The sequence below is a fragment of the Trachemys scripta genome, chromosome 6 (genome assembly GCF_013100865.1).
Source record: "Trachemys scripta elegans isolate TJP31775 chromosome 6, CAS_Tse_1.0, whole genome shotgun sequence".
Classification (NCBI taxonomy): Eukaryota; Metazoa; Chordata; order Testudines; family Emydidae; genus Trachemys; species Trachemys scripta.
Window position 1 is genome coordinate 94,159,115 of NC_048303.1, and position 14,614 is coordinate 94,173,728.

At 42.6% G+C, this 14,614-nt stretch overlaps 1 protein-coding gene across 2 annotated transcripts in view; it reads right to left on the minus strand.

The window, feature by feature from the left end:
- TRPM6 (transient receptor potential cation channel subfamily M member 6) overlaps nucleotides 1-14,614 on the minus strand; it is a 131,924-nt gene that overhangs the window by 21,529 nt on the left and 95,781 nt on the right. For both annotated transcript variants that reach the window (XM_034774551.1, XM_034774552.1), the window contains 5 exons: nucleotides 13,078-13,201; nucleotides 11,564-11,661; nucleotides 8,173-8,231; nucleotides 6,496-6,521; nucleotides 1,370-1,420 (listed from right to left, as the gene is read on the minus strand). In XM_034774551.1, the coding sequence (XP_034630442.1) occupies nucleotides 1,370-1,420; nucleotides 6,496-6,521; nucleotides 8,173-8,231; nucleotides 11,564-11,661; nucleotides 13,078-13,201 (358 nt within the window). The remainder of the gene's footprint in view (nucleotides 1-1,369; nucleotides 1,421-6,495; nucleotides 6,522-8,172; nucleotides 8,232-11,563; nucleotides 11,662-13,077; nucleotides 13,202-14,614) is intronic.

Consider the following 14,614-nt stretch of genomic DNA (forward strand, 5'->3'; position numbering starts at 1 on the left):
CTGACATATAGACTCTGAAAGCCCTTAGGTGTATAGGAAAGAAAAGGTTAAGACATAGTCTAAACAGTCTAAATCCAGTGAGCCCTTGAGCCAGGCTGCTGTAGGAACCATTTCTGCTTCCTTTCTCTGTCTCTGTTCCTTTGTCTTCAACCCAGGTGAGAAGCCTGTGTCTCTAGGCGTATGTCTACACAGCAACTAGACACCCAGGGCTGGCCTGTGCCAGCCGACTCAGGCTCGCAGTGCTTGGGCTGCCCGGCTGTCTCATTGCTGTGTAGACTTCTGGGCTCAGGCTGGTGCCCAGGCTGTAGGAGCCTGAGAGGTGGGAGGGTCCCAGAGCTCGGGCTCCAGCCTGAACCCGGAATGAAGTTACACAGCAATGAAAGAACCCTGCAGCCCGAGCCCAAGTTGGCTGTTATGGGCCAGCCACAGGTGTCTAGTTGCTGACTAGCCATACCCTATGAGCTCATCTGTTAACACAGCTACTTAACACCTTTCCCCTGTTCTCTAGGGCCTTTGCTCTGCTCTTGGCTACTAGTGCCTAAGGGCATGTCTACACTGCAATGTAAACCCAGAGTTAGTAGAACTTGAGTTAGCAGACTCTGGATTTGTTAACCTAGGATGTTAGTGTCTACACGCATTTGTAACCTCAGGTTAGGAATTGATGAACCCTGGGTTCCAGCATCTACACTGCATTATGTGGACTTGAGTCCAACCACTCATATCCTAGGGTTCCTATCGTCCTCCCAAAACGTGGCTGCTCTAGCCCTTTATTCATTGTGCAGTGTGGGAAAACTTGACTGTCCACCAAACCTGACTGTCCAGAGAACAAAGAAAGCACAATTGTGGGATTGTGGAATGCTTTTAGTGGATGCCCAGAGCATGAGTCCTGTAGGGCTGCATCTACACTGCAAAGCAATAGGGCTTGAACCCTGGGTCCCATCTTGGCACAGGCTTGGACCCTCCACTCACATGGGATACTGGGACTCTGGGTCCGATCCCTGGGTTAGCACAGTTTATGTGTAGATAAATGGAAGGGGGGTTTGGCTTGAGCCTGAGTGCAAACCCTGGACTTACATTGCAGTGTAGACATACCCTACGTGTGAATATCCCAGACGTTAGGATTGCCATTGTCTCTTCTGGATCCTCCATTCAATGCATAGGCTGTATTCAGTTTGTTAGTGACTCTGATCTCCAATCAGATAGCTATGTGAGTCCAACACCTTGTCCCTTTCATTTATATTCAATTCATATTAGTACAAAGCACGGAGGGAAACTGAGGCATGCATAAGAATCAAAAATATTACCAGAATTTCTACAGCTTAACAATGGGTGCAGTTGCTCAGCAGTCGTTCAAGTAACTCCTGCTTACCAGAATAATGATATTGCAGGTCCTGAGGTGTTTTCAAGGAGACTGAGATTTCTGAAATTAGTTTAAAAGGATCATTATGTTAATTATTGTAGCAGAGATAAATGCATGATTTTGAATGTATTCCCTTCAAGTTTGTCATGAAACAGATTAATCGGAATTACTGGTTCAGCATTCTAAAGAGAGGAATCACTAATTGACGTTAAGTATGTTATAATGTATGGTATGTTGGCAGTTTTCAGTTATCAATTTAATATAGCCATCCGACTTATTTATATAAGGAAATGAAGGGAGACTAGCAATATTAACCTCAAGGACATGTCATTTCTCTAAGCCAATTACACCTCTGGGATGTTAAAAGCACTTTGCTGTCCATCATGCTTCACAGAATCCCAAAGGCATGATTTTTGCAACTCTATACCCAGTCATTACGCATTCCATTAACTGTACTATTACATTGAAGTTATAATAATACAGGTCCATTAACCCATGACATCTAAAATGCTGTAAAAATATAAACAAGTAATTTATTGGCAAAATTAATTTAAAGAGACACTGTCAGGTCAAATTTGGTCCCAAATCTATGCTTTAGAAAACAAGCTTTTACATTACCTAAGACTAATAGAAATGTTTCCATTATCTATTTTAGTTCATTTTGTTCCGGTGAAAATGGAAGTTTACTTACCTTATAGTAACTGGAGTTCTTTGTATTCACCATGGGTGCACATGCTCTCTATGTGCCCAGGATCAGTGATACTTTGTCTTTGGGAAAGATGGTATAAGGTGGATCTGTAATAAGGGCCCCAAGTTTGCCTATCTTTCTGATTGAGGTGATAACCATGAGGAGAGCTACCTTCATTGATAAATGTAATAGGAGGCAGGAGGCCAAGACTCCAACGAGAGACTGCTGAGCTGGAATTGATATGCAAACTAGATACAATCAACTCAGGATTGAATAAGGACTGGGAATGGCTGAGCCATTACAAACATTGAATCTATCTCCCCTTGTAAGTATTCTCACACTTCTTATCAAACTGTCTGTACTGGGCTAGCTTGATTATCACTTCAAAAGTTTTTTTTCTCTTACTTAATAGGCCTCTCAGAGTTGATAAGACAACTCCCACCTGTTCATGCTCTCTGTATGTGTGTATATATATCTCCTCAATATATGTTTCACTCTATATGCATCCGAAGAAGTGGGCTGTAGCCCACGAAAGCTTATGCTCTAATAAATTTGTTAGTCTCTAAGGTGTCACAAGTACTGCTGTTCTTTTTAAGGTTCAAATAGTGAGTTCCTTTAGGTACAGAGAACCAGGTTCAAACTCCTAGCCAGCACTGACCTTGACACTAGTGGGAATGTTCCCATAATGCATTTTTTTTTAAATTATTGTAGGATGAGTAAAAATTGAACATTTTTTTCCACTGTGGGATGGAAAGCATTAAAGACTGTGAGACGTACTCACCATGAACTCAGTGACAGGCCCAAAGATTTTAAGGAGAGAAGATAGTCCAGGATAAGGGGAATTCCAATCTCTTTTGGGAACAATTGATGTTCATGGTACCAAAGGGAAAAGAGCTTCCATTTGGCTATGTAACACATCCTTGTGGAGGGCTTCGTGCTATTGGGGAAGATGGCTCAACCTTCTTCAAGCAGGATTTCTCTAACTCCATTGCCCATCCAAAAGCCACGCTGTCAGATGGAAAGGTGTGGGGTTGGGATGATTGGTTCTGCCCCCATTCTGTGACAGTAGATTTGATGATGTCTGTAAGTGAATGCATGGATGGGAGGTCACCTGGAGAGCCATATAACTCAAAACTCCTTCAGCCACCAAGGAGCTATTAAGATTACTGTCACCTTGATTTTCCTGAGGCTGCATGGTAGAAGGAAGATGGGAGGAAAGGCATACATCAGTGGATCTGACCACTGTATTAGGAAGGCATGCCCTCTGGAGCTGAATCCCTGTGTGTGGCAGGAACAGTAAATTCTTGTTTGCCTGGGTTGGCAAAGAGGTCCAAGGTGGGAATTGCCACCGAAGACAAATCTATTGTGCCATGGATGAGTGGTATTTCCATTCATGGCTCTCATGAAAATGCCTGATGAGGCTGTATGTTAGGGAGTTCATTATCCATGGTAGGTGCACTACCAAGAGGGTGATATGACTGTGGAAGTACCAATTTCATATCTGTGCCACCTCCCTGCAGCATGGTGTGGACCTGGCTCCCACTCTTTATATAGTAAACCATGGTCATATTGTTTGACCTGACTTTTTTGAGTGAATTGGATGAAAGGCAGGAATTGCTGACATGTTCTGTGTACTGCTCATAGTTGGAAGTGGTTGATGTGGCACATGGACTCTTGTGGCGTCCAGGAACCCTGAGCTGTGTGGTTGTCCAGGATATGTGTAGATTGCCAGGTCCTTGAGCAGGGCTGGAGGAAAACTTGCTGGAGTCTCTGGTATGGAATCTGTCAATGCAGGCTTGGCCATGTGGGGTGGTACTGCCAGTGCAAACGGTGAGCACTCTTTATAGTCCTTGTGCACTTTGGTGGACGCTTCTGGAGCACAGGAAGTGCCTCATACAATCGGTGCCTGCCCGCATTACCCTTGAGCTCCACGCACTCCGACTCGGAGGTGTGGAATGCAGATTTGACCTATGTCTTAGGAGGGTGCCTCTGCTTAGCCTCATCATGCTTCCACTTCACAGAGTCTTTGGGCCTGGTAGAGGAGTCCACCACTGCTGACAGGGCACTGCTCAGCAGCTCTGGCCAATGAAGCAAGGAATGATCTGACTGTGGTCTCATGGCGAGTACCATCTCATGCCAGTGGGGTCTGAACTCCTAAGACTGCCTAATGCATGGGACAAAAGAGCGGCAAATCTCAAACTTCAATGTGATGTGTGATTCCCTTGGGCAGTAGAGGCAGTTCTCCTGCAGGTCACCCACCAGAAAGACCTGGGGGCAGGGAAGGCAAGGCTTGAAGCCTGAGACCTTAGGGATAAATGCCCAGGCTTTGGGGAAATAACAGGAGGAAACATCCCAAACCCCAATAACTAACTACACTAAGACTTCTAACTAGCTAGACTATTTACAAGAGTAGAGTTTTGAACAAGCTACAGAGGAGAGTTCAGTCCCAGACCAGGAGCAGTAGAAGAGGAACTGAAGAGGCAGTCACTGTGTGGTGCCACTTATGCCCTTGCTTTGCAGCACAAGCTGACATTGCAGCAGACCCACATATACTGCTATTGAAAAATTTCTGTTCTGGGTGCACAGACCCTGTGCAGACCCAGAGTGAATACCCATAGAGACCAAACACTTTAAGAAAAACAATTACTTGGCTGCACTGATGGGACATTATCAACTTGAAAATCATATTTCTGTCTACAATTTTTCTACTATTGTTTTGTACAAACAATTTTTGTACAATTATTATAATTGAAAGACGTTTACCAAAAATTGTTTATTTTTTTACTTTGTATATTTGACAGCACATTTCCACAGTTGTTGTGATGCTGAAGTTCATTCAGCAAGTTCTGACAACAGCAGCAGAGTTAAAACTGAGACTGCAGCAGCAAGCGTGAGTACAGGAAGGAGAGGGAGCATTCAAAGTATTTAGTGTTATTCTTGACCAGGGGTGGCGGAGCCTTCCCAAAAGTGGGGGGGCAGGGACCCCGGCCCCCACTCCCACTGTGTCCCCACCCCTGCCCCCTCCTTCCTCCCAACGCCCCACCCCCGGCCAAGCCGGAAACCAGAGCGGGCCGAGGAGCTGTGGACCCTCAACCTGCACAAGGTGAGGGGGCCGAGAACAGTTCCCAGCCTATGTCCCCACCCCCCGAGTCTGCTGCCCAGGGCAGGTGGAGGGTTCGTGCTCCGCACAGCTGCCTGGGCGGCTCTTACCCCAACCCAGCTTTAGTTGCAGGGGTGGGGCCTTGGAGTCGCTGCCGCAGCCCAGCCACAGTAAGAGCCACAAGGGAGGCAGTGAGGAGCCGCAGCCCCTCCATCTGCCCTGGGCGGGGGGCCTACTAGGCAAGGACACGGGCCAGGGGCTGCTCTCGGCCCCCGACCCTGGGCAGGCGGAGGGTCCATGGCGGCCCACAGCTGCCCAGACTCCCCAACCGGGCTCCAGTTGCAAGCCTGACTGGGGGGCAGGGCCTTGGAGGGGAGAGGAGAGGGGGGGCCCAAGGAGAAAAGTGGATGGGCCAGGCCCATCCACTTTCAAAAAGTGGGAGGGCCCTGGCTCCCTGGCTCCCCCTGTTCTGGCACTCCATTCTTGATTCCACCCACAATTCTCTTGTAATGATAGGAGGGGACAAAATGTCTTGAAAACCTTTTTAAGGAATTAAAAGCCAGTCTGCTCTTTGAGAAACTTGCATTTTTAAAAATAATCATTTGCAACAAAATTCAACTTGATGGTGTCTCTTTAATATGACTGTAGCATCTTCACCCCAAATATCCATTGTACTACCCACTGTGAACATAAACTTGACCAAAAAAAGGCTACATACAAAAGTTCTACATTTGTTGGACAATGTCATCCTTCAGATTCTTGAGTGAATATCAAAGAAGCTTGAAAACGTATTTACCATCTTTGACACTGAACTCCTGCACTGACAATGCCACAATGGACCTGATCCCTCAATGAGAGTTCCACATGCAGAGGAACTGTAGAACTGAACCCAATACCACTTACCAGAGAGATGGCTGCAACCATGACTGTGCTTAGAAATACTATGTAATCAGAAATGTTATGCTAGACTTAACCCTCAGATATATGTCAAGCTTCCCATTTAACCCCATGGAACACTGTTGCAATCCAAAGGATAGAATTCATCTGTCTCTTTTTAAGTACAGCACAGTTAATTCCTGCTGAAAAGTGTGAGATATTTTATATTGCTGGGCTGAGCAAAATTGATGGACATTTCCTTTAGCATGGGGGAAACATTATCACATTATTTGTAGTAAACTGTAAAGATACTATTCTTTCTGTTGGGTATTAATTATTGTTAACCCTCTTCCTGTTTACCCTCCAAGCTTACAATGGAATCACGTCTCCTCTGGTTATGTATCTCAGAATTGTGAAAGTAGGATTTACAAATAAGAATTAAAGACAAGTAATAATCAATCAAAAACTTACTGTCAATGCCGTTTGAACTTCTCAACCTGTTTTAGAATCAAGCATAGGAAATTATGCTTCAAACTTTTCTGTGATTAAACAAGCAATGACATGAAAGGATTTGAACTATGTGAATTCAAACTCACAAAGATGTAAACTCACTTCATAAAACACAAGAACCACTAGCATAAAGTTGTTTTTTGCTTTGACATAAAGCTGATCGCTTGTTATTAAGGTACAGCAGTATTTCTCTGCATTTTCCCCTCTCTGATTTGTGCTTACAATTCTGGGTCACTGTCTTGTTTAGATAATAACAATATTGTTTAAAGAGCACTTCAATCAGCTATGAGTGGTGGGTGGGTGGATTGTTTGTTTGCTTTTTAATTTTATCCTATGTTTTGATGTACTGGCTGGTATGTGTCCCACTGCCTTCTACTGGATGAAATCAGACTTACTCAATTTTTTGCAGTTGCCTTGCACTTTGTTAGCTGATCTGTAGGGAAGCTATACTGTAAACCCTACTGCTACTGATATTTAACAATCTCTGTTGCTTCAAGTTAGGGTGACCAGAGAGCAAGTGTGAAAAATCGGGACAGGGGGTGGGGGGTATAGGCACCCATAGAAGATAAAGCCTCAAATATCAGGACTGTCCCTATAAAATTGGGACATCTGGATGGAAGCTTTTTGCTTGAGGGAGGGGGTAAAAAGACAAAAGATTATGGGCATAATTCTCCTCTCACACGGGTGAGAATCAAGAGTAATTCTACTGAAGTCAGACCAGTGTAGTGACAGCAGAATCAGGCCCTGTGAGTTCAGTTCTCAGTTTAGCATGTATGCAGGTTGCCTACTGCCTGCAAGTATGCCACAATGGATTGTTAAAAAGAACAGTATTTTTCCTCATCCTATGTTGAAATCGTGTGGAATTTGGCAATTGCTTTGTGCCTTTTATTTATTTTATCAGGGATATTACTAAGTAGTGGGGATGTATACTGCAGTGATGAACTCGAGAGACAGAGGCAGAGAGAGAGAGAGGGAGAAAGAGGAGCACACATGGAAGTATCCCAAATATTAAGACAATTATCAAGCAAGCTGAAAAAACATCCAAGAGGTTTGAAGAAATAAACAAGAAAACTGAAGCCACTTTTCAAGCCAGTATGATTTTATTTCACTTTGATCAAAGCTTAACCACCACCAAAATCTCTTTATAGAAAGCAAGCCAAATATTTTGCAAATGCAGACAGACTTATTGCTAATGCAGAGTTGATACAAAGGATTTTAATCAGAGAATGACAGCCTTTCAGGATTTTTGTTATTTTAAAAAGAAATATACAATTTATGCAGCAAAAGCAAATGTTGCCTTTCATACTCTAGAAGATTAGAATAAGTAGTTAAGATGCTGTGGTGACTGCATGAGAAAATTAGATAATACTGGGATAAAAAAGATAAAAGTATCAATGTTCCTTCTAAAATTAGAAGTTATATTGGAATTAATAACTTTTTATAATTAAACAATAAACCTTTATTTTATTGAAAAAAGTCTATTGCCTGAATCCTTCATTTTACATATGCACAAATTCCTCATGTTAATTGTGCTATAGAACTAAAATGGAAATCTGCAATATCTACAGAACTGGGTTACAATAGAGTCTACTTTTGTAGGTATGCGGCAAGTATCTTAAAATAGTAAGGAATACATACGAGGAATTCCTGCTCAGATTATTCTTCCTGGTGGTCCCAATCATGCTATTACTCAAATCCTGAGAAGAAGAAAATGATGTTACGGTGCATTCTATATATCACTGTCCTACGTACATAATCAGAGCAACTCATAAAGCTTCCAATCCTGCAAACACATATGCATGTACTTAATTTGATTACTGTGAGTGGTCCCACAGAAATCTAAGGGTTTCACAGAACTATTAAGCCTACACTGATTTGGAACATGAAATTGTCTGGTTACAATTTTCCATAGAATCTCCATGCATTTAGGTAGATAGTAGAATAATTTAAGTGATCCAGTTATATCAGACTGCCCTGTGGAAAAATTCTAAATGTATGTGGAAGGATTTTACAGTTTAAAAACTATTAGGGAATTTCCCTTTATAGCAGAAAAATGAAATATATGAAATATAAATATTTCATGGATCAGTTCTTTAAAATGTGTCCTACAGTGTTAAACTAGCAAGGTGTGACCAGTTGGGGGGATTTGCTTAACGAAAGCTTATGTTCAAATAAATTTGTTAGTCTCTAAGGTGCCACAAGTACTCCTGTTCTTTTTACTGTGTCTCAGTTTTCCCTATGTGCTGCATGTTTAACGAGGTGGTGGGAGAGGGTGTTTGTTGTTGCAGAGGACCAGGTGAGACTTCGCCTAGCTGCCTGGACCCCAGACAATGGCTTGGAAACAGTGGAACTTAGCAACTAGTAATCGAGAGGCCCACCCCATCTTGGAAGCCAGCTGGGTTTGCCCAGTGAGAGAACAAAGGGCAGAAGAGAGAGGGTCCAGGTAATCTGGAAGGCAGCTGGTTCCAGGTGATCTGGAATTTAGCAACTGGTAATCAGGAGGCCCACCCCATCTTGGAAGCCAGCTGGTTCTGGACATTGGGAGAACAAAGGACGGAAGAGAGAAGGTCCAGGTGATCTGGTTGTCGGGGAAAGAAGACAAAAGATGAAGGAAGGGCTTTTGGGGAAGGTGATATAGGGTGGTTGGCGGAAAGAGGTCGCTTCTGGATTGGTACAAAGAGCAGCCTGAGCCCACCTGGACACTGGACAGGCCCAGATGAACAATGCTGAAATTTTCTATGTTTGAGGCCCTGAGAACTTTCTGTGCTCTGTTCAGATGTACAATAAACCCTTCTTTTTTACACTGGCTGAGAGTGACTGCAATCTAGAGATCAGAGTTGCATTGCTCTGTCAGGGTGTGGAGGCTCCGGGGTTCCAGAACGAATGGACTCCCTGAGGGAGCTCACAGAGAAATATAGGCATGTTGAAGGCTCAGAGGCAGGGCCGGTGCAACCCATTAGGCGACCTAGGCAGTCGCCTAGGGCACTAACATTTGGGGGGCGGTGACTGGATCTTCGGCTGCCCCGGTCGTCGTCGGTATTTCGGGGGCGGGACCTTCCACCGCCTAGGGCAGCAAAAAAGCTGGCGGCGCTCCTGCTCAGAGGTGCAGTTCCAAGAGGTGGTAGAGCCCAAGGCTTAATGCCCCAGAGTGTGACTCCTGAGGCGGGCTGTCAAACTGAAGAGGTTTCCTTCCAGGGACCATACAGAACTGAAAGAACATGGGTCCTGTGAGGCCATGACACAAAGGAAACACATCACACATCACACATCTAACAGTTTGATGCACCAAGCACGGTGTATTTTTAAGAACTTTGGAGTTTGTCAATATGATATTTAGATTTTATATATTTCATTTTGGTCAGTCTAAGGTTCTTAGTCCCTTTAATAGTGCAAAACCTTCCAGCTACATCAGGGAAAATGCTCCTACAGGACAATCTGACTTTGGAATATCCTCATGTATTACTCAGATATGTCAATATTCGTCTGAAAAATCTGACCAAGGCAAATTCCTTTCCCCAAAAAGAGTGCACCAGGATTCAAATAAAAAGTTCAGAGACAAGCTTTTAAGACAAACTAGATAAAACTCATCTTTAACTATTAGTTAATTTAAAAACTAAATTTAAGGTATCTCAGACGTTCTCCCATGTTTTAATCCAGGAGATTACCTTTTGCATGAAAGTTCCTCTGGTAACAGGTCACCTCCCCACCCACAATCCATTGGTTTGTTCACAAAATGTTTTATCTTGTTAGGCATAAGGAAAGACCTGTGGACCAATGTTGATCCATAGATCGGTCTGAGAAGTACTGACTCAGGGAAAACTCATTTCTTAAAAATATATTATGCCTTGTTTTAAAGATTTATTGTCAAATTGACTTAATCCAAAAATTAATGTTTTACAGAATCTAGGATCAGTAGAAATGTTTCTGTAATTTCTTTTCTTCAATATAAAATTCTTTTGTTTAAATTTAAACTTGCTCTGTGGTGTTTGGAAGTCAAACAGGAGAGTCAAACAGTGAAACTGACTAGAAACAAAAGTTCAACTTTCTAGTCTACTTTCATTGCCACCACTGAGAACAGCCTAGCTCCATCTTCTTTGGAACCCCCCTTCAGGTAGTTGAAGGCTGCTATCAAATTCCCCCCTCATTCTTCTCTTCTGAAGACTAAACAAGCCCAGTTCCCTCAGCCTCTCCTCATAAATCATGTGCCTCAGCCCTCTGATCATTTTCACTGCCTTCCGGGGGACTCTCTCCAATTTGTCCACATCCTTTCTGTAGTAGGGGACCTAAAACTGGACGCAGTACTCCAGATGTGGCCTCACCAGTGCCGAATAGAGGGGAATAATCACTTCCCTTGATCTGTTGGCAATGCTCCTACTAATACAGCCCAATATGCCGTTAGCCTTCTTGGCAACAAGGGCACACTGCTGACTCGTATCCAGCTTCTCATCCACCGTAATCCCCAGGTCCTTTTCTGCAGAACTGCCGCTTAGCTAGTCGGTCATATAAGGTTGCAAATCAGTTCTGATAAATCATAATTTTTAAAAGCCAGAGATTAAAAAAACCACACTAAATACAGTAGGAAACACCTTTGCACTAGAACAAATATTTAACTCTCACTTTGCATAAAATAAATATTTTCACCTAAGAGCTAAGATGATGAACTTGCCAAAGGTTGCCTTAGTTCTCTAATCACCTCTGCTCATACATTCAACATCAGACTGTGTATTTGCTTAATGGCCTAGAGAATTACTAATAAATGCTCACCTTTCTGACCATTGTCTTCATACACACTCCCATTTCATGATTCACTAGTTAAATATCCTACTTTATGAATTGTTGCTAAGTGTTAATAGCTGTTAAGTATTCATTTACTACCATTGATGTGCCTTGCCAGCATGAAATGAAATTTCGCACACATCAAAATGTGTCTCATTAGACAGAAGCTCAGCTGGTGAAAATCAGTGTAGCCCTATGGAAGCTACAATAATTTATATGAAGATTTGGCCCATGATATGTCCTCAGGTCTTACCTCTTGAGACTGCCTCCGAGAGTCACAGATTTGCAAAGAGTGCCTACCAGTTTCTTGGTTTTTCATTTTCTGGTGCATATAACTGAGACGTTCCAAACCTAACCAAGAAAGTAATCAGAGAAAATATATTTCTAAAACTGAAATGAAAAGCATTATTACTGTAAAATAAACACCCATAAAATATCTGTAGGACGTATTACTCTAGAAGCCAACTATATAAAAGCAACAATAGAATTTCACAAAACTGAAGTACAGTAGATTGTTCCCACTTTCTGTTAACCTAGAGGTTCCAATGTAGCCCAGGCCTGTGATCTGTAGAGCATCAGTGCTCCATGGTGTTTTTCATGGTGGTCTGCAAAATAATCTAAGAGCTGTGTAGAGATAGAGTCAGGAGATAAGGTGATCTGTGGGAGCATCTCACTCTTAAAATGAGGCCTGTATAAGGTACAGCAGTGATTCTCTACCTCTTTCAAGAGTCCGAAATGTCATTCCTTAGAACAACAAGGAGTCTGGTGGCACCTTAAAGACTAACAGATTTATCTGGGTATAAGGTTTCGTGAGTAAAAACCTCACTTCTTTCAGATGTGAGGTTTTTACCCACGAAAGCTTATGCCCAAATAAATCTGTTAGTCTTTAAGGTGCCACCAGACTCCTTGTTGTTTTTGTAGATACAGACTAACATGGCTACCCCCTGATATTTGACATTCCTTAGAACTTGACCCAGACCTGAAGAAGAACTCTGTGTAGCTCAGAAGCTTGTCTCTCTCAACAGAAGTTGGTCCAATTAAAGATATTACCTCACTTACCTTCTGTCTCTAATATCCTGAGACCAACATGGCTACAGCTACAGTGGACGCATTACTTAGAACTTATCACTCAAATACAGGTGACATAAATTTACTTCTCAATGAAGAATGTATTCTGAGCAATGACATCTGAGTAATCTAAGAATGTATGGCTGATTATCCATTATGCTGCAAATGGAAAATGAAAGGTTGGTACATCAAATGGATGAAAATTACCAAAAACCAGCTAATCTACCAATGCATACAGTATCATAGTAATACCCATGACCATAAACCTCTTCAAAAATTACCAATAGCAACTAGATTGCGCTTGTATAGTAAGATGCTGTGATACTCCAGAAATTCCCCAGGCCAGGAATCATGCCTCACAGAGACACAGTTCCATTCCCTAATCCCTGTTTACTCCTGAGCAGTAGTAATCTGCTACAGTACCACAACAATAGCAAGTTACTACCCCATCTCCTGGATCAGCTTAGCTGTGGTGGCCAGCAAACTGGAGGTAGATGGAGCCCAGACTCCACCCACTCCATGCTTCTGTCTGCCCATCCTTTTGAGTGGCAGGAATGAGTGTGTGTACAGTGTTTGTTCACAATCTGACCCTATAATTTGCCTCCTGAGGTGGTAGTGATTGGTGACACTTTAGGCTCATGAACTGTTACTGGTTTATTCAAGAGTTCTGAGCTTCATCAGCTGAAGAATGTTACATACTTAGCTGATTGAAATTAGATACAGTTAGCCAGTTCTTGTTGTATTTGTCTTCACCCAAGAAACAGCTTTCTGCTGGCTCTGAGCTCATTTGGGTGCTCTGGGGACAACCATCCACTGTAATCACCTGGCATGGGACAGAAAAAATTGTACTCAATATTATAAGACAAGCAGCTCTGCAACTCCTCTGTGGCATGATTCTAAGAATCATTGCAAAAGGAATACCAACAATAATTATTTTCACTTCATAAGGTGTCTCAAAATGCTTTACAAACAATGTGAAATAAGTCTCAAAATACCTCCACGAGAAAGACGAGTGCAGCGTACCCTTAGTTATCCTAACCTCCCCTATGCAAACACCCCTGGAATGCCCCTGGTACCCTGTTTCAGATTTCAGACCTTCAGAAAAATCATGCTCAAGTAATAGAAGTGGTTTACCGGGCTTTGCCCAAGGCCAAACAATTGAAAAGGGGAAGTGCAGGGACAAGGAAGAGCAGAGGCTGTGAGGGAAGCAAAGCTGGCTGAAGTGCTTATATGGTAAAGCAATTCCGCACATAATATTTTGTGGAAGAGCAGAAAGGAACTTGAAGGTTTTGGTGTCCTATAACTCAGATTACAATGTATTATTCTTCCCTTACTATAGACTGGTAAACTGAAACACAGAGAATTGATCAATATTAGCTGGCAAGTGACAGGGCAGAGGATGAAACCTAGGGTTTTCTCTCTCCTAGATCCCAGCTCTAGCCACTATGAAATACAATAATTGAGAAAAATATTTTCTGTATTTGCTACATGTTGCAGAAAACACATTGTACGTGTATAGAAAATCTTACAAAGCTGGTCAGCTGATATTTAAAATGAAAGTCCTGTGACTTTTTAATACACAATCTTTAAAATATAATTGTTTATCATGCTGTCTAGTGATGGGAATCAGCACTTCAGGGTTCTATTCATAACTCTGCTAAGCCTGCACAATAAGCCATTATTAAGTAATGAAGTTAAACCTTCCTCTGCCTCAGCTTTTTCATCACTAAAATTAGGATAACAGTTCTCCAGCTCACAAAGATGTTGGGAATCTGTAAAAAATCTGATGCACTCCACATTCCCTTAAAAAGCAGCTAGGACTCAGGGAAGGGGGCATTGGATTGCTGTAGGTTGGAGGCAAAGAAGGGGCTTTTCTTTTTTTCTGTGCAAGCTCCCGTCAGAAAAGCTTGGATCTTGACTGTCAGCAACTGATGGCATGATTGAAGCTGCTCCTTCCTTCTGTCCCATTATTCAAGTGCACCCTCCCAAACCCTGGCCTTAATCAGGAAGTGAGGACAGAGTCCTTACCACACAAAACTGATTTAGGGCCTGATCCTGCATCCTTTGAAGTCAATGGTAACCTCTCACTGACTTCAGTGGGTGCAGGATTGGGCCACTAAACATTATAAATAAAGAGAATTTAAACAAAAACAAACCAAGACAACAGATTTGGGATTAATTATTTAGGGTCTTTCCAATTTGGTCATGACTGCAGTACTTTTCCAGGGCTAAAACC